Below are 20,554 nucleotides of genomic sequence, written 5' to 3' on the forward strand. Positions count from 1 at the left end.
AGTACAATACCATCTTTAACACAAAGTAAAACAAATAATCATAATTTTCAGTACATGTACAGGCATGAGTATAAAAATGTAATTTACACGTGTTAACTCCTCTAAAATAGGTATTTTGACAAGTGAATTTAACCTCTTACGATTGGGATTAAGTGATAGGATTAAAAAGGTCGTACAAATACATACATTACATTGCCACTGTGGAGTCAAATATGAATGAAATGCCATAAATTCTTTGTTGGATTTGTGAAATTGAGCTGCGTGTTCCCGCGTCACGCAGGTGTTTGATTGGCGGGAGGAGCGTCCCGGGGCCGAAGGTGAAAGCGACAAAGGTCACAAGGAGGGACGAGGTCAGTGGGTGACGGCCAAGGCCACCCTGGTCCGAGAAGTGGACGTGGAGCCTCTGGACTACGACCTCGACATCAGCAGAGAAGTCGGATGCACTCGATGATGATGATGATGATGGTGATGACGACGACGACGATGACGGTCCTCCATCTTTTGACTTAGCTCTCCAAGCCGAAGAAGGTGTCCATCCCGGAGCGTTACGTGGAGTCGGATCCCGAGGAGCCGCTGAGCCCGGAGGAAGAGGAGGAGCGAAGTCGGCGCACGGAACGCATCAGGAAACTCCTCAGCAAGTCCAAGTAAGCCAGCCAGACCAATTTACGTCAATAAATTATTTGTATATATACTTACGACCTTTTAGATGCCATTAAGGATATTTACTATAATATATTCTGTAATAGATACTCTATATATCAGTAATAGATATATATCAATACAATTATTTTCAAATAAATAGAATAGTAATATTCTGAAAGGTACTTTAAAACTTTTTCCACTATTACAAACCATTCTTTTTACATCTAACCCATATACCAGACTAAAAATAATTAATCATGAAAACAATATAATTTGTAAATATTAAAAATATACTAAAATTAATGAATTATATTAATACACACAAATATTTTTAACTTAAGCACACTTTGTATACCATGTTATATATGTGTTATTAAAATAATATTAATACGTGTAATATGTATTTTTAACAAAAATACCTAATCATTGAAATGATTAATTAATACGTATAATAGTCATATTTTTTAAAATAGTGTGTGCGCGCGCGTGTACATGAATGTGAAAGTGACACACGCGCACGCCACACACAGACACAGACACACACACACCATTCCTCCCACCATATTAATTTTGATGCGAAGAGCAAGAAAACTTTTCGCTCCCAGTTACAATTTTAACCAACTTTTTCGCTGCCAGTGACAATTTTAACCAGCTCTTTAACTAGCAAAGATTGACGAAGTTGAAAGTTCTCACTTTTCATTGTAAATATTATTTAAGCTAACTATTGTAAGTCCTTCAGTGAGTCAGTCCTTAACCTCCATGATCGATCTATGACTGCGAAGATGGATGGATGGATAGTTTTAAGACCCTGTTTTAAAAGATAACCATTTAAAATAAATATTTTTAAAAAATATATAAAGTTACAAAAATGAATCCATGTCTTTATGAATACTTTTAATACAAATATTTCTAACTTAAGCATACTTAATGTACCATATGATATGTCATTAAAAATAATATAAAATGTTTTAATTAAAACTAAATACATATTATAAACAATCAAAAAAATGTTTTTTAAATAAACATTAAGTACATTTTAAGAATGCAGTACAGATGATATGGCTTTTAAAAATCTTGATTATGGAATGACATGTACAGTCCCATTTTACATATTTAGTACAAGAGCATATGAAAGCAAAATATGAGGAACATCTCTTTGTGATTCGTGTAAAACCACAAGTGCCATAATAAACATCTTGATTACTAGAATTGAAAAGTGAGCCGTAATATTGTTGTCAATTGGATATGATTAGATGTGTGTGTACCCAGTGGAATGGTTTGCCCAGCATACTGTTTAAGAAACGTGTTGTTGTATGAACATTATCGTTGTCGTGTGCACAGCGTTCAGAATTTGCAGTCAGGGCCGTTGGACCTGAGCGAGCTGGACTCGGTTCTCCAACAGCAGGAGAAGATCATGAACGCATCGCGGGCCCTAGCGTCACAGGCGTCGAAGAAGAGCAAACTGGTGGCAGGTTTGTACCGACGATTTATTATATATTATTTCAGTGTTCGACAGTGATTTGCAAAGTGTGGTGCATGGGCTCTCGCTAATGGTATGTGAAAGAATAAAGGTGTTTTATTTGAAAGTTAAAAATATATATATTTTTTAAGTCTATCTAAATATTGAACTTATGTGCAATACATTTCAATTGAATCCCCCCCCCAGTATTCAAGCACATAAAACATCACAAAGACAATACCATTATTGGGGATAATAATAGAACTGTTTGTATTTTTGGTCAGTACATTATGGTGAGAGGTGTTCCTAATGTTTTGACAAAAATGATGGGATTACACGGGCGCTTTCATTTCTTTGATGAAATTTTAAATGGTGTTTGATGTTTAAAACGTGTGTGAATAGTTAATCATCTGTTGTAGTTTGTAAAATGGAGTAATCTTTTTTAAAAAGTGGGCCTTACAAGTATATGTAATTTTAAGTCTATAGTATATTCAAAATGTATATTAAGAAATGCAATATAATAAAAATTTAAATAATTGCTATTCATTTAATATATAGTGGTAAAAAAAGAAGTATTTGTTCTAATTTTATTGAATCAATCCATCCAATCTAATACTGTACTTTTAATAAATCCAAAAACTCAAATTTTGGCTCATCTTTATATAACTAAGAAATATTAAAAATATTTTTCTCCCTTTTAGCAAAAGCTGCTGCTAGCCAGTGAACACTACTGCCCCCGACAGGAGACTCAGTAAAGGACCACTGGAGGACTTTACAACACATCCAAACCTTTAACTCACACAGAGGAAAAACAGTTTTATTGTTTATTATTGTGAAATTGTTTGTGGACCAGCTTGTAGCATCACCTAGTGGCCACACAATGTATTTACTACTAACAAGGATGACAAGTTCACTTGACAAAATAAACAAATACAAGGGGGAAACCCATTGTTTGTCTTTTTTAATCAAAACGAGTGAGTGATACTAGGACACGCTACAAAAAATGAATTACATACACTGTAAAAAGTGGATGTGGGGGTGGGGGGGGGGGGGGGGATTCTTCAATCACTCCTATGATGACTTGACAAAAGACTTTTTGTACACGTTTTTCTGTTCGGTGTTCCCGCTTTTTTCCGGGATGCTTTTGTCCTTTTCCATCGTGGTGTCCGTCGGTTTTGTGTCACAGACTTTATCCTCGGGTTCTTTGGACTCGCTGGTGGGCGTCTCGGGTGTGTCCAAGTTCTGAGTCTTTGCAGGCGGGACGGGCTACAGATCAACAAAAACATGTTAAAAGATTCTTCCCGAAGTGGCACTGTTCCGTTCTGTTCTGCGAAAGTGCCTGTTTTCACTCTTTTGCTGCCAATAAACGAAGACTCACTTCGCGAAAGCCGAGTCCGCAGTGTCGCCGGTCGCGTCCGGACAGCTTCTCGTCCATCCCGCGTTGATACTGCATCTCCAGACAATCGCTGATTTGCTCGTCCTCCGTCCCTGCGGAGTACACAGTGGTCACGGCACGCGCGAGCACGCAGGCCTCTCACCCGCGCACGAGGAGAGCTGCGTGGCGTGGCGGCGGGCGGGGGGGAAAAAAGACGCGTTAGTTGCGCCCGAGGTGAAGAAGAAGCATCAGCGGTATGTCAGTTGTCATCAAATCAGCAAATGTGATTCTCAAACTGTAATACAAAGGCTTCCTCTAGTGGTATGTGAAGAATTCCTGAATTAAATTCAAAACGTTGCATGTTAGTTGTTTAGACCTGGGCTTTTTTTTAACCTCAGTACAGTTCAGTTCAGTTGTGTTTTAACGTGAGTACAATTTATTTGCATGTAATATTTTACAAATGGATGATTAACTTCACTCCTGCTTTTTTGTTGTTGCCACCATGGAAGGGTACCAGTGTGATTTAAAAAAAAAAAATAAAAAATTTCAATGATGTTGTAATCACTAACTTGAGCAGGTAGGTAAACAAACAAACAAAAAAAAAGGCATTGAAGGAAGTGCAATTAGCCATTACCATAGTGATTGATAGTCTTTTTTTAAAAGCGTCTTACCACTGCGCAAGTGTGATGTGGACTTGTGGTCGCCAATGACGAGACGTCCAGTGTGTTCTTTCTACACAAGTGGAAAGACAATATTATAAACTTAACTCTATTTCCACATTAACAACAGGAAAGCTTCAGAATAATAATAATAAAGACCAGGCTTAAATAATATTGATCTGTATTACGGCTGAAAACCAAAAAATGTAGTAAAGTTGGGGTTTTTGGAAATACAGTATCGGGAATGAAACCCTGCTGCAAATAGGGAAAGAGTGTGAGTAATTGACACCGTACCTAAAAGTCGAAAGGCAGCTCCTCAATTCACTTCCAACATACAGGGTGATTGAAAAGTAACTCATTTTAAAATACTTATCATTTATTCATGTTTTAATATTTTTCAGTTTTTTTGTGTATGTTCCATGATTAAAGGACAAACCAACGACTTTCGAAGAACTTGCAGGGCGAATATGAGAAGTTGTCTTCCATCCCACAAGAGTTCCTTGTGAAATGAGTTAATGCGGTTCCCAGGCGGCTTGAGAAACTGGCGCCCATATCGAATTTTAAATAAAACTCCGTGCAATACACTTTCTTCTCAGCTTCATTTCTTGTAAGAATTATAGTTCAGAAATATATTACAAGTACTAATAGGAATCACCCGGTAGTTCCCTGGCACCAAAATAATACTTATATTGCTTTGGCCTGAGCACAAAAATAGTGAATAGTTAAGTTTTTCAGCAAATAATAGGATAGGTTCCAAAAACTATAAATCCACAAATATGAGAATTTGTAAACGCTGGAATGCAATTATAATTAGGGTTGCTATTATTTTAATAATTGATTGTTGATTATTTTGTTGATTATTTTTTTCTATTAATTGATGTATTTGATTTAAAAGCATTTCTTATTGCCATCCCTTTATTAAAAAAACAACAACAGGACATTATTTCAAATTGACAGTGCAGAGAATACACAAACAGATTGATTAGATTATGATTGTGTGACTGGTTTGGCTCGTAACATTTGTCAGAAAAATCGGCAAAAATGTTCATCACTGTTTTCCGAAGTAAAAGCAAATGTTTGCAAATGTCAAATTTTGATTCAGCACAAATAACCAGTCTGCTTTCATGGAAGACTACAGAAACTGTTGAGAGGCTCAAATTCTGTGGAATTAATTTTAAGTTCAACAAGGTCTCTAAACGATTATTCGATTATCAAAATAATTGTTGTTGTTGAAACAATTATTTATTACACCTCCAAATATAATAAAACTTTCTCCATTGTGGGACTAATGAACCTTATCTCATCTTCAATATGCAGACTTTAATTGGAATCCAAATTGGAAACTTTATGAAAATGAATGGGCATTGACGGTAATTTAGTGGAAAGGGTAAACAAAGCATAAAAATAAACATTTTGTTTTGTCCTAAGCAATCGTGCATTGTAAAAATAGATAACTCTTGCGACCAGTTGAGATACGACTGTACTTTCATTAATTTAAAAAAAAAACATGTGATTATGCGATAATACACCTTCCTCAGCTATACTTAGGTTCTCTAATGAGAACCAACCTTCAATTTTGTAAATTATTCTTTCCGTTAATCCCGATGTAAAGTTTCCAATTTTGAAATGTCCCAGAATTGTGCAACTTTACTTGGGAAGCGTTTTGAAACTCGTGGAAAGCAACACCACAAGTGTGCACTTGAGTGGGCGGCCCACCTTGGAGGCACCCATCAGCCGGAGAAACTTCTGCTTCCTTTCGTCACTTCCCAGGTCAGCGGACGCCCACTGGGTCGACTCCTCCTGAAGGTGCAAACAAAACATTTTACGTCACTTTGCCCCTTTTTTTTTTTTTTTTTTTTTAAATAAATATAGCACAGCACAACACGGCACACTCGTAATATAACTAGTGAACCCCATGTAACTCATGTCTTAAATGCCAGCTGGTTTACAAGCACGGTGCCTTCAGGTAAACTATGGCACATTAGCCGACAAGCTAACGCGAAGCTAAGCCCTTCACGTACAACTCGCCGCTTCTTTCCGCCGACTCAGCAGAACGAATTACGAACATTTGACTCACTTCGTTGGAGGACGCCGGTCGTTTAGTGCCATGTTTCTCACCCGGAGAACTCATGGTTTGTGATGATAAGGTTTAAACGCTACATAAATAACAATAATTCGTGACATGTAGCAATGGCGATGACTGAGGGAGCCATAAAATGTGTCGTCACTTCTGGTGGCCTCTTCTTCTAAATACGGTTGTACTGCAGATCGTTTCTCTGCTGCCAAATGTGGTGAGATTGTGTAACTACAACCAGAACGAACGTTAATCGAAAGGGGCTTTTCCACCGCAGGAACCTTGATGATTATTATTACACGATTAACTACCGCTATAAAACAAGTATTTGTTAATGTATTATGCTTTAATGTCGAAAACAAACCTTTAACTTTCCCCAAATTATAATAACCACCCTAGAGTATAATGCAGCAAACGTCTGCAATTTAAATTGAGAAATAAAATGTTTGCAAATTTTAAATTACAAATAATAAGAATGTATTTCATGTTAGATCCTACCATAGATCAAATTGTGCTGCAAATAATATTTAATCAGAATCAGAATCATCGTTATTTTGCCAAGTATGTCCAAGAACACACAAGGAATTTGTCTCCGGTAGTTGGAGCCGCTCTAGTACGACAACAGACAGTCAATTGACAGAGAATACTTTTGAGATATAAAGACATTGAGAAAACACTGAGCAATAAAAGGTTGCTAGTAATCTGGCAATGACAGTCCTTTTTTTCCCTGACAATTGTGCAAAAGATGCAGAGCACACACCTCTAGCACTTAGAGCAGTTTGAATGACAAATAAAGCAATAGTCCGGTGCAATGACCATTGTGCAAAGGGCACCGAGACTTCAAGGAATGTATGCAGTTTAAAGTGACTAGTAGTGCGATAATCTGGGACAATGTCGATTGTGCAAATGTTGCAGATACTCCTCAGTCAGTGTGCAAGTGGGGGGCAGATGCTGCTCTGGCATGAGTGGCCAGTATTGGTCAACAACAGATATGCAAATAGTGCAGCGTGGCGAGACTACGACGTGCACGAGTATGTATAATTTGCCCGACAGAAATGCGACAACAAACTCAAGACAAAAAATTGCCAGCATGTTGTAATGGAATTGTACGTTAGCTGTTTAAGAAGTTGATTGCAAGGGGGAAGAAGCTGTTGGAATGTCTGCTAGTTTTAGTTTGCATTGTTCGGTAGCGCCTACCTGAGTGAAGGAGCTGGAAGAGCCGGTGACCGGGATGCGGAGGGTCCGAGAGGATTTTGCACGCTCTTATCTTAGTTCTGGCAGCGTGCAAGTCCTCAAGGGTCGGTAGGGTACCGACAATCCTTTCAGCAGTTTTGATTGTCGGTTGCAGTCGGAGTTTGTCCTTTTTTGTAGCAGCACCAAACCAGACTGTGATGGAAGAACACAGGACTGATTCGATGACCGTTGTGTAGAACTGCCACAGCAGCTCCCGTGGCAGGCCGTGCTTTCTCAGAAGCCGCAGGAAGTACATCCTCTGCTGGGCCTTTTTGAGGACGGAGTTGATGTTGATCATCCACTTCAGGTCCTGAGAGACTGTAATTCCCAGGAACTCGAAGGTCTCGACAGTTGACACAAGGCAGTTGGAGAGCGTGAGGGGCAGCTGTCACTATCGGTAACTGATGCTGCAAAAATGTGTATTTTCAGTACAAACACCAACTGGTGTTGCAAAAGGGAAATGCTTATATATATATATATATATATATATATATATATATATATATATATATATATATATATATATATATAGCCATACACACACACACACACACACAACTGTCAGTATGTCTGGGAAAAATATTAAATCTTTGTAATGGCAGTTAGTGTGTCACTACATTTACAACTAATGGAAAAAATGTTTATGTCACTAATAATCAGTATATAACAATACAAGAATTTCAGTACAAATGTTTAATTTTCAGTAAAACATTAAGAATAAACACCAATATGTCGCATATGTGTACAATAAAAGTTGGTAAAAAATTTTGTTCACCGAATGACACCATATTATTATTATTATTATTATTATTAACATTGGATTCTATATTTCCCATTGCTGCTAATGTAGTTACAGCATGTATAGACACCGACAGATGTCGCTAGAGTAAATGTAATAACGTAAAGCAAAGCGGCAAAGCACTTTTAATAATTGTTTCAATATCAATATGTAAGTCTTAACTTTTAATATTTTTAAATGATGGTAATTATATGTGTACATATATTCCAGTTTAAGGTATTATTTAGTATTTCTGGGCCATTTTTCATTATTATCTTTATTCGTCTTCAGTGATTGTCTAAAGTTAGGATTACAGTTTAGTTAAAGCAGAACATCAAAACGTTATTATTTTTATTTTTTACTGTCATTAATTATGATGATCATTTTAACCATAGTACATTTTTAAAAAGACATCTTCAATCATCGATGTCATGTATTCAAACGGCCTTTAGATGGGGTTCTACTAATCGTAATAGAAGTAAAAAAAAGAAGGCTCTTGGACCTCAATAACAATAATTATTCACATTTTTTTTCACGTTAAAACATATTACACTATCATTAATATGGTTATCATGGAGCTAAAACGTGACTTTTAACAACATTATCCAACATTTAAACACATTATTTTGACAATCTCACATGCTTAAATAATATACACAAAAATAGCATAATAGTATAATAACAATAATAATAATAATAATCATCATCATCATCATCGTAATCATAATAGTAATAATGATATGTTTTTGCAGGAATAAGTCCAAGGGGACAGACTGGCCTTTATTATAAGTCTTTTTATTCTATTCTATATTTTACTGAAAATGTTTTTTAAAAACATTTTGTTAGCTGCCTGTATGTGACATAATGACATGATTATTCATATTTTTACTTGAGTGACAAAAATAGTCAGTGTAAACATTTTTTTGCAACAACATTCCACTGAATATATATATATATATATATATATATATATATGACATTTTCAGTATTATTAAAATCTTTACTTATAAAAACATCCCACGTAAATGACATAAACCAGTCACGGGAAACATTTTGTCCATTTACTTTCCCATGGAGCCAAAACTTGACATGAACAACATTACCCCACATTTAAGCACATTTTGTTTGCAACTGACTTGCCTGTATAAGTATCTAATATAGTGTTTAAGTAGTGAGACTGTTATTTATTTCATTTGTATTGATTGATTTTACGAAATGAGGGCAAACAAACAGCAGTGGAAGAATGGAAGAAAACTTAATTCCACAACTTCTTGAATGGGCCTCCCAAGGAGATTGAGAAAGTGAAGAGAGAGAGGGACAGAAAAAGAAAGCGAAAGAGAGAGAGAGAGAGAGCGAGAGAGAGAGAGAGGAGGGGTTAACTCTCCTCTCGATGTCTCTCTATCAGTCACTGGGTCACACTCTCTCACTTCACGTCCACATCGCGCCGGACCGGGGAAGGAAGGAATAACTTTTTCTTTTCTTTTCCGCTCCACCAAACAACGAGAACTGCGGACCCAACTTCCCACTTTCCCCTACTTCCCCCCCCCCCCCACCCCCACACTCATTTTCTCTGTGTCCCCCCCCCCCCCCCCCCCCCCGGTCAGTGTGGACTTCTTCTCCCCCCCCTCCCCTACTCGCTCCACCGCATCCAAAGTGCGCCATGGTGACTTTACGCGCAGGATTGGGCGTCTTTGGCTTCTTGTGATTCAAAGTTGCAGCACGAGAGTCTCATCGCAAAGCGTGCAGGTAAGAGACGAGTCGTGTCACTCACCGTTTACCTGTTTCAAGTCGTAAAAAAAGAAAAAGTGGAACAAATCATGCTTTGTCATTTATTTCAACAATCCTAACAGACCCGTGTCAATTCACGTCATTCAGATGACGTCAGATTATTATAATAAAGCAAATGTAACTTCAAGCAATGCACTAAAGTTTGCACAACTGTTGATAATCAGTATAAAGGCACTAATGCTGCAAAGAAGTGTAAAAAAAAAGAAGAAAGAAAAATCATATATATGTATATAATAACCACCAGTGGGTCTCCATAGACTCGAATGCAGCAAATATCTTACATTTTAATAAGAAAAATGAAATGTGTGAATGTTAAAAATGACAACTACTTGGTGTTGCAACATATGATGTATATGTGTATGACAGGCATTGTGTCACATCCAATCATCTTTGCAAAATAAGTAAAAAGTGTTAATATTGATATTCAGCATATGTCACTATGTCATGTGCAACTCATGCTGTGAAAGTCATAACTTCCAGCAAAAACTGACTATTTGACTTCACTTGTGTTGGAGAAAAGTGGCTAATGATAGTCAGTATGTCACTTTATACAACTAAAACTGTACAAATCTTAACTTAGAATTTTATGTCAATCATGTTGCAAAAAAGAAGTACTCATATCAAGTCAAAATATGACTAATGACAATCAGTATGTCTTTCAATACTACTACTGCTGTAAGTGTACTGCTGTTTGTTATAACCACCAATTTGTCACATTTCAGTACAAAGTTGGCAAAAAGTGTTTACACTGACCGTTTAATGTCACTCATGCTGCAAAACAAGTTGAATTAATAACGTCAAACATGAATCATGACAGACAACTAATGCTGGGAAAAAAAGCAAAAAAAAAAAAAAGCTTACATTTACAGTAGCAACCAATATGTCACTCTTAACTCAATAACCCTGCAAGTCTTTAAAAAGTTTCCAAAACTGTTTATTTGACAATTTGGTGGCTCTCATGTTGCTGAAAAATGCATAGTTTCAAATAAAAGCATGAATAATGACAGCATGTCACTATATACAACAAATGCAGCAATAATATTTCAACATTCTATTAACATGCCCTTAGTTATGTTACTGTATACCTAAACATCTTTATTTTTCACTGAAATAGTTGCCAGAAATATGTAGAATGACAATTTATTTTGTCACGTATACTGAAAAAACGGTGAATTTCAAGTAAAACATGACAGTCAGTTTGTCACTATAGATCCCAGGAAGTGTGCAACTGTTTATAATAACCTCCAGTGTGCCACATAGACTCATTAGTGCTGCAGGAATATTATATTTGATGTCCACGTGTTACTTATGACATTCAGTAGACTCAGTCATTCTGTAGAAAAGTTGAATTTGATGTCAGAATGTTAATAAAGACCACGAGTAGACTAAATAATACTGCACAACCGGCAGTAGACTCATTAATGCTAGAAAAATGTTGCATGTGAACTTGATGTACACTCAATAATGCTGAAATTTGTTTGAACTCTCAGTGATGTCAATAATAAGCCCATGTTATTACTGCAAAAATGTTCAATATGGTTTAAAACTGTAAAGAAAGACCTTGAATAGATCCATTAATGCAGCAATTTAAGGTAAAATGTAAATAATGACCAGAAGTCGGCTCATTTGTGTTGCAAACATTTTTGAATTTGATGTGACATTTTTACTTATGATTACAATTAGACTCAATGTTACAAAATGCTATATTTAAAATTTTAAACAAAGTTCATAGAGACATTCAATAGACTCATGAATGGTGCAAAAATGTTGAATCTAAAGTCAAAATGTTAATAAAGACCTACAAGAGACTCATTAAGTGTTAAAACAAATGTTAAATTTGAGGTACAAATATTAATAATGGCCAGACTCATCAACACTACAAAAATGTTGAATTTGAAGTAAAATTGTTAATCTTGACCAGAAGTAGATACGTTAATGCTGCATAAATGTTACATTTTATGTCTAAATGTTATTAAAGACCACCATTAGATCATTAATGCTACAAAATGTTACTAATTACCCTAAGTAGACTTATTAATACAGCGAAAATGTTAAATTTCATGTAAAAATGTTAATAATGTCCACAAAAAGACTCATTAATGGTACAAACATTACATTTCCAGCTAAAATGTTTAAAAGACCATCCAATCAATGCAGCAAAAATGTTAAATTTGACATAAAAATGTTCCAAATGACCACAAGCAGCCTCTTCGATGCTGTGTAAACGTTGAATTAGATGTCAAGAATTGTGCCGGCAACCATAAAGTCAGGTGAGCAAGTCTATATTGAGTCTTTAAGTGACACAAATGTAGCCTACTGTTTATCTAGTAAAAATAAATAAATAAATATATATATATATATATATATATATATATATATATATATATATATACTATTTGCTCTGTTCAAAATGTTTTCATATTCAGACCTTTACAATGTGTCTTACATCTTCTTTTACATGTGCACGTTTTACACACGTTTTACACACGTTTTACACGTCCATGATGACCCAATTGGGAAGGGGTCAGGGGGCTTCTTGGGAATCTAATAGGGAGAGAACACTGGGATAAAGTGGGTGGTGGTCCTGTCCTATTAACTTTCCCCTTCTTTGAGGGGCGGGGTCTGAAGGCATGAGTCATGTGCAAAAATAGAAGCTAACTAAATGGAAGTATTAGCATGAGACAATAAGGCTGATTGTTATGCGTTGATATTGTTATGTCACTAAGTGGTGGTGTGTCCTGCCTGGCAGAGGGTACGGGAGGACACGGCTGCTCAGGGGGGTCTGCAGGGGGCTGATAGCGGTCTCCTCGGGGTGGTCCCCTCGCTACACCTCGCAGATAACGCTCATGCGTGGTTGCGTTCTGCATGCACACACACCCCAAAAACGTTTGTGATTTTACAGCTCAAACATGCGTCACAATTCTTCTATGGGAATTGTTTGCAGGAGACAATTTATAGCTCACTCACACATACATGCACACACTGTGTGCGTGTAAAACAATCTGAGTGGGGCTCTTATATGAGGGATGTGTGTGTGTGTGTGTGGGGGGGGGGGGGGGGGGGGTGTTAGAAGTTGATCTCCTATGGCATTCTGTGCAGAGCAGGTGCTGCGGCCCGACGTTCCCTCATAAGGTAAAGTAGCATTGGTGCGTCCAAATGGCAGACTTATATATAGGCTGCCAATTCAGCACATTGTCCCCAGCCTGCATAGCTGCTCTGCAAGGACCCACAACTCCTTCCCCCCCCCCCTTCTTCTTCTTCTTCTTCTTCTTCATCACAATTAGTTGGTGCCCAAGCACAATCCTGGTTCAAATTACTCTTAAATGGGGAGAAACGTTGCATTGACTGCAATTCATATTCAATGCATTAAGAGGTAATGCGTAACCGGTCATCATAAGAGCTTTTCCTAATATTTTGTTATTCGAATATATTGCATATATTATCATACAGTATTAGAAGTAGTGGCATAGTGTATAGAGTTCCCCATATTGCAAGTTGTTTTAGAGCATTTTGAATGATCTTTCAAGGCCCCTAGAATATTGCATTCTGGGGAAAAAATGAACGCAAAACCTACTAAAAGAAAGAATGGACTGTCTTCTTTCACCAGAAGTTTGTTTGTAGAATTGACCATTCTTTAGAAATCAGAAGCAGACATGGGTTAGTTTTCCCTAAAACACTGGTTTCTGACCAAAAAGTAGAGAAAATTAGCTTTTTGGGAAAAGAAACATGTCAAGCATAACAGTGACTTTGACGCTGATATTATTTGCTTTTGTGACACCTCAAACTTTAAAAGAACAAAAACAAGACTGAGAAACGGCTTTTGACGGCAAACAATTTTTTTTTTTTTTTTTTTTAGCCGTGTACAGTACTTGAAGAAATGCACCATGAGGGACAATGACTCACTGTGACTCGATTTGAACGTCAGTGGATTTTTTACATGGTGTTCCGCTTTCCCTCCATGGACTGCGTCATCTTTTCTCACATTCACGGCACACACTTTCTACTACCTACCATGACACATTTTCTGTTTTTTTACCATACCTTTACTCTGTTCGAGTGTGAGGTGTCTAAACTTTGTTGTTCAATGTTGGTATTTATCTCGCTCACTATGGACGCGACAAGCCAAAATTCACCGCCTCATCTTTATCTTCTACTCAAAAGCTGTGTTGATCTCAAATCCAGAGCGATGCAACGCCGCCATCTACAGGGATAAGTCATTACAGTGGTTTACAAACCTCAGATTCACAGACAACCTGGGCTTCACCCTCTTCCGTGCCTACCCATTGAAAAATGTACTTGACAAATATACGTCCAATTGACGATATGAATGTCCACGCCATTTAACAGTTAATTTGTTCTTAGCTGTCACACGAGTGTCAAAAGAGTCATCTGCATATTATTGATGGTGGTGAAGATGATGTTGGGAGTGGACCAGTATCTGCTAGTGTATGTTGCTGTTGTTGATATGACTGTTGTTGTGCCCATTGTTCTGTTGTCCCTCCCGCGGTCACTCAACCCATCTGTCTTGTTTCCTCTCTCTAGCTATCCTCTGTCCCGCTAATCAGTTTGTCCATCTCAACCCAATTGGTCGCGGCAGACAGTCGCCCCACAAGTGTAAAAAGTAGTTAACCACTTTCGTACAAGTGTAAAAAGATGCTCACGACTCTTAGTATTAAGACGCTAAAGCAGCGGTGGGAAAACTTTAGTGCTCATGCCACATTTGAATTTTAACACAGACAGATGGGCCAGCTAGTTGAAAAATATGGGGGGGAAAAAGATTGTGTATGTAAAATTTTTGATTTTAAGAATGAAATTATAATGCATTTTTGTATTTTAATGTTCTTATGTAGAATTCATCATATTATAATTAGGCAAGCAATTATTTAATAAAATGAATTGAATAAGTTAAAAGTAAAAAAAGAAAGTAAAAATAGTTTATTTCAATAATTAAGTAATAATTCATCCACGTGGAATTTTTTAAAATATTTATTTTTATTCGCCAAGTGATTAAATTAAAATGAGCTTAGCAATTATTGAACAAATTAAATTAAAAAAATCTCTGTAAAATATGTAAAATAGTTTATTTGAATAATGAGATAATAATTCATTGTTGTGTTCTAATTGGATTATGTCTCATTATTTTCACTATAATTAAATAACAATTATTTTATAATAAAAATGCATGTGTAAATTAGTTTACTTTTGGAATCAAATATTTATTTCATTTAATTATAAGCAACTATTATTTAATAAGTTCAATAAAAATCGTAAAAAACAAGATAGCAACCTGGGTAGACAAATTGCCAAGGCACATTTATAAAGATTTTGCATCTCAACCTATAGTCTGCCACTCTTTCAAATGAGAATTTGTGTAATGCTAATATGCTAACATAAAGCACTAAGGATTTTACATCTTGCCGTGGAGCCAGCTACTAGTCCCAATGAAAATTTCTCAATACTAACATGCAAACTGTTACGTTTTTTTTTTTTTTTTTTTTTTTACGTCTTAGACTATAGTCTGCAACTATTTCTAATGGGAATTCGTAAAATGTTAATATATAGCAAGCTAGCAGTCTGGGATGAGAAAGCACCATGGATTTATGCTGTGTAGTCAGAAACTGGGTATGTTCGGAAATTCAATCTGACGCCCTAACATCAACTCTGAGAGTGCAGTGTTCTCAGAGGCAGAGCGCCTTTTGTTAAATGTACAAACGACCACCTTGCTTGAACGGCATGCTTTTTGAACTGCTTCCATGCTTGTCCTGCCTGACGCTGCCACACTCTTGTCCTCCGAGTCAGAGCGGCCAGAGTGCGCTCCGCGGAGCACTCCCAGAGTGTGGCGCTTCTATATTTTGCGTATGCTAACTGTTGGTATGCTAACAGAAAAGGCAAGATAGCAACCTGAGTGTGGAAAGCGCTCAGGAAGATTTAAAAATGATTTTATATTTTGCCCCATAGTCAGGTACTACTTCATTGCTCATATGAATCAATAAAATGCTAACATGCTAATAGTACAGCAACTTGGGTAGGGAAAGCGCTGCAGTATAATCAATAAGGATTTGACATCAAGACCCATAGTCAGCTACTATTTCTAATGAGAATGTATCAAATACTAACATGCAAACTGTTGGTAAGCTAACATACTGTATTTGGAAAGATGGCAGCCCGAGTATGGAAAGCGCTAAGGAAGGTCAATCAGGCTTTTACATTTTCCCCTGTAGTTTGGTCCTATTTCTAATATGAATTGATGAAATGCTAACATGCTAACATACGGCGCAATTTTAGCGCTTCTGTCTGTGTGTATTGGAACCTCTCCCTTCCTCATGATTTGCCGTGGCTTGGTACATGTGTTGTCTAAACACAAATTTTACATTTAGTTGCAAGTGCGCCAACCCTGCTCTAAGTGCACATTAGCGGGCCTATACGGTATATACTTATCTCGGGCACACCCAAATTGTAGCGTTGCTACACAAAGAAAAAAGAAAGATGGCTGAGGCTGTGCTCAATGAAGACTTGACACACACGCGCACACAGGACCCCAAACTTGGCCACCACAAGGCAACATCACTTTGTGTGTGTGTGTGTGTGTGCGCGCGCGCGCGAGAGAGAGAAATTTATAAAAGAACAGAAACTGAATTTGACTCAACGCAACAGCGTGAGCAGCACATTCATGCAAGGGTGTCGATATGATTTAAAAAAATGGGTGTCATTGGCATGGTTGGTTGGTCTTATCCGGCTGCAGAACCAGCCGGGTGGGGTTCAGTGTAGCAAAGACAATACGGCGGCATGCAGGCTTTGATAATCAAGTAAAAATAATGCACTTGGAAGACTCCTTTTGCCATTGACGGGCGTCTTGTCACACAACAAGAAGAGACCGTTTGCTGGTGGGAAATGCGGACTGTTAATGTTCCACTGACGTTGCTCTCTTCCAATAGTAATATTTGTTGGCATACCAACTGTGAGCATCTAAGCGTTGAAGAAAGTTGATAACTTGCTATATATATATGTTAGCTTACCCGCTGTTAGCATGTTAGTATAATTCTCATTGGAAATAGTACACAACAAAAACTAATTTTTTCAAGCTACCTTAGCGCTTTCTCTACCAATATCTTGGTTTATGTTAGCATTTCCATTTGTACTTTGTTAGAACTATGTCCATTCTCACTGGGACTAGTACGCAACCACTGGGATAAATTCTAACTATTTATCAATGTGCCCCGGCTTTTTCGCTACTCAGGTTGCTAAGTCGCTTTCAGGATATTAGCTGTTAGGCTGTTTGCATTACGGTGGACCCCCGCAGACTCGGGGATCGGCACCCACGGATTCATATTTTTTTCTTCAATGTAATTTTTTTTTCTTTTTTTTTTGGGGGTGCTGGAGGGACCAACTCCCTTTATTTCGTGGAAAACGCTTATTGACAATACAGCCCGCTTATTCAAGATGGGTTAAAATTATTTGTTTTCTTTGAATGCAGTTATTCTAAAGGTCAATTATTCGCAGATTTTTGCTATTTGTAGTCGGACCTGATCCCGATCACCTGCGAATAGTCGAATAGTACACAAATAGAGGGAGAAATGTAAAATACTTTATAATCTGCTTACTCCGGTTGCGATCTTGATACATGCTAATATAGCAACTATTTATTTTTTTTACAGCGGCTTTGACGATCAAATGAAAACACTTTAAAGACTCCTTTTCCTCTTCATCGACTCGACGCCCGTGGCACGCCTTGTGCCTTAAACCAAACAAAAAAACAAGTCAGCCTGTTAATGTTACACTGAAAATGATGTGTAATTGTGTCTCGCGTTGTTGACTCAGACTGCGAAGCCCATTGTGGTGCAGCAGGTTTCTATTATGAGTGCCTCTCTCTCTCTCTCTCTCCCCCCCTCTCTCTCTCTCTCTCTCTCTCACCCACACACACACAAAGATGAAATATTGGTGGCGCCGTCGTCACGGTGCCTCGTTGCTGGCACACTGTGCACACTCTGACTAATCAGTACCACACCGCCGATAAAAACCACTTTGGACCACAAAATGTATTTATATAGTCGGCGCTCGCTCACATCCAGATAGCGACGCACGGGCCCAAAAAATTACAAACAGCTCTCACTACTATTTTTTTCCATCGTAGGAGATATTGTAAATAAATATAATTTGTTTCAGGGTTTAGCTGTAGCCGTCATAAATACTCATTTTATTAACTGTATAAGCAAGGTTTTAAATTATAACTTTCTTAGCTGTCATAGAAGTGAAAAACAAGCTAATGTTCTTATATAAAATTATAAAATAAATGTGTATCTATATATAAATTTTTATATATATATAGAATATAGAAAATAAAAAAGAAGTAACATACAAATGAATAATACAAATCATAGAAAATGCAAAAAAATAAATAGAAAAAAATATACACACACATGTATAAAATAGAAAATAAATATAAAACCAAATATAAAATATAAATAATTATTACTGTATATAATTCCAAAGTATAAAATATGAAAAATATTTAAATATATACAGTACACATATTAAGCCATTACAGATAAAATAAGATTTGACTGTAAAAATGGACAAACGTAATATAAAAGTCATGTGTTTTATATATAATTTAGGAAAAGTAAAAAAATGTCTAATCTAAAAATATAGTCTAAAATATTATATATGTATAAAATATAATGACATCAAATCTATATCATATATAATTTGCATAACAATATAACTATATATCAAAACTAAAATAAAAAAATTTAATAGCAACAATGTAATGTCATTCTTGTTTCACGTCATTTTTCAATAATTAATTATCATAAAAGTGCAAAAAGAAGTTAACACTGGTAATAGTAAAAGGAAAGAAAACATTATATAAGATGCCAATTAGGGTGTAAAAAGCGGAATTCAGTGTGAAATTCCTCTTTCCGATATCGAAAGAGTCCACCTTAAAGAACATCCTGATGCATTTTGTCGAGCACTGCCTCCCAAAATAGCCTCTTTGACGGACAGCTCCAGAAGTCCTCCTCGTGCACCACATTTGGCGGCCAGTCGTATTGGTAAACGATGAAGCGGCCGACATGCGTGTAATGTGCCCTGGACATAGTGCTGGATTAGCACAAGCTACGCGCTATGCTGCCATATTGTTGCTGACTACGCTGCCGGCTCAGGTTTCCGCAGTGCAATCCGAGCTGGAGTGCCTCTAGCACAAAAGTAAAAAGTAAAAATAATTTTTTACTGTCCCTCATATCAATTGAAGTTCAGATACCTAACAAATCTACTTGAGTCCAGTAACAAAATATTTGTACTTGGTTACTTCCCACCATTGATAATAAGAGGTAAAAAAAAAAAAAAAAAAACCTATAACATTAAATAAAAGAGCCTAGCGTATTGTTGCTGTCTACACTCCTGCCTCAGGTTTCTGCCACACAATCCTAGCCAAGGAGACGACTATATGACGATGACGGCGGCAGCGGCGTTGGCCTGCTGACACTCGGACGCAAACGATGCGTTTACTGTGAACGAGAGACGATAAATAAATAAATGAAAGGAACGCTGCCTCAGCAACACTTTAGTGTCACTCCCCAGCAACAGCAGCAGCAGCAGCAGCAACAGCAGCCGCTTTAATATGGGAAACATACGTCGCCGTGCTTGTGATGTCACTTGTTATTGCTGGCGGTTGCCTATAGGAAAAATCCCATTTGTAGTTGAAAGAAGCTTATGTCATAAAGACTCTTTTGTGGCACGATTGTGTGTGTGTTCCTCACACTCACGCAGGCTTAAGTTGGTTACAAAGACACTTGGGTCTCGTTTACATGACACAAATTACACAGTTTTGATGTAAAATGGCAACTCACACAAAATCTCTGCAAAATTGTGCACAGAAACACAGGATCCTGCAATCTGATAATTAGCTACAGTGGTGCGAAGTACCAGTTTCATTCGTTCCGAGACCAAGCTCGGAACTCAATTCATTCGTATGTCAAATTGAGATGCCATTTATCAGTTCCAGCCCCCCAAAAACCAACATTTTTTTGTCATATGTTGTATCAACTTACAAAAAATGGTCCTGTCATCTTACAATATGACCCACCCACATATGTTGGCCGATGGTGTGTTTTATTGAAATAAAGAAATGGAAAGATTTCTTTTTGCACCACTATTGACTCCCTCGTTCTCGCCAGAGTGCACGCCGATTGCACTAACGGACGTTCGTGGTCCTTTCATCTTACAACATGACTCCTGCACATTATTGATGTGTTTATGTTGCCCTATGGTGCGTTTTAATGGAAGATAAACAGATTTCTTTTTGCACCACCGTACGTGTTTGCCACAGTTTTGTTTTTTTTAAACCTGATACCAGATTTACCTCTGAAGTTGAAATTAAGCATGCAGCAAATTAAAATAGACTCAAACAGTCAAGTGAAGAGAGGAAGTGAGATCATAAACTCTCTCTCATGTATGAATTGTGCACATATGGGAGCGTGGATGATTTTTAAAAATTCCGCCAACTCTCCTTTTACTTACACAATGAGCTGAGTTCTATTTTATGGCG

The 20,554-nt window shown here is 37.1% G+C and overlaps 3 protein-coding genes across 16 annotated transcripts in view; 2 read left to right on the forward strand and 1 right to left on the reverse strand.

Moving 5' to 3' along the window:
• plekha7a (pleckstrin homology domain containing, family A member 7a) overlaps positions 1–3,109 on the forward strand; it is a 115,885-nt gene extending 112,776 nt beyond the window's left edge. For 7 of the 13 annotated variants that reach the window (XM_061678310.1, XM_061678311.1, XM_061678317.1 and 4 more), the window contains 4 exons: positions 281–433; positions 511–644; positions 1,984–2,114; positions 2,803–3,108. In XM_061678310.1, the coding sequence (XP_061534294.1) occupies positions 281–433; positions 511–644; positions 1,984–2,114; positions 2,803–2,825 (441 nt within the window). In that variant the 3' untranslated portion in view covers positions 2,826–3,108. Of the gene's footprint in view, positions 1–280; positions 434–510; positions 645–1,983; positions 2,115–2,802 lie in introns of those variants that run through there. The other 6 variants (XM_061678309.1, XM_061678312.1, XM_061678319.1 and 3 more) reach the window with 2 other exon arrangements.
• Positions 2,908–6,375, reverse strand: c5h11orf58 (chromosome 5 C11orf58 homolog). The gene is made up of 5 exons (XM_061678324.1): positions 6,213–6,375; positions 5,852–5,935; positions 4,148–4,208; positions 3,480–3,589; positions 2,908–3,367 (listed from the first exon to the last, which is right to left on the reverse strand). The coding sequence occupies exons 1-5, from the start codon at positions 6,264–6,266 to the stop codon at positions 3,173–3,175; spliced, it is 504 nt and encodes a 167-aa protein (XP_061534308.1). The 5' UTR covers positions 6,267–6,375; the 3' UTR covers positions 2,908–3,172.
• A 3,437-nt stretch (positions 6,376–9,812) lies between these two features.
• The window catches only part of LOC133403368 (transcription factor SOX-6-like), a 111,141-nt gene continuing 100,399 nt past the window's right edge, over positions 9,813–20,554 (forward strand). For both annotated transcript variants that reach the window (XM_061678326.1, XM_061678327.1), the window contains exon 1: positions 9,813–9,966. The gene's annotated coding sequence lies outside the window, so the exon portion shown is untranslated. The remainder of the gene's footprint in view (positions 9,967–20,554) is intronic.

The sequence above is a fragment of the Phycodurus eques genome, chromosome 5 (genome assembly GCF_024500275.1).
Source record: "Phycodurus eques isolate BA_2022a chromosome 5, UOR_Pequ_1.1, whole genome shotgun sequence".
Taxonomy (NCBI): domain Eukaryota; kingdom Metazoa; phylum Chordata; class Actinopteri; order Syngnathiformes; family Syngnathidae; genus Phycodurus; species Phycodurus eques.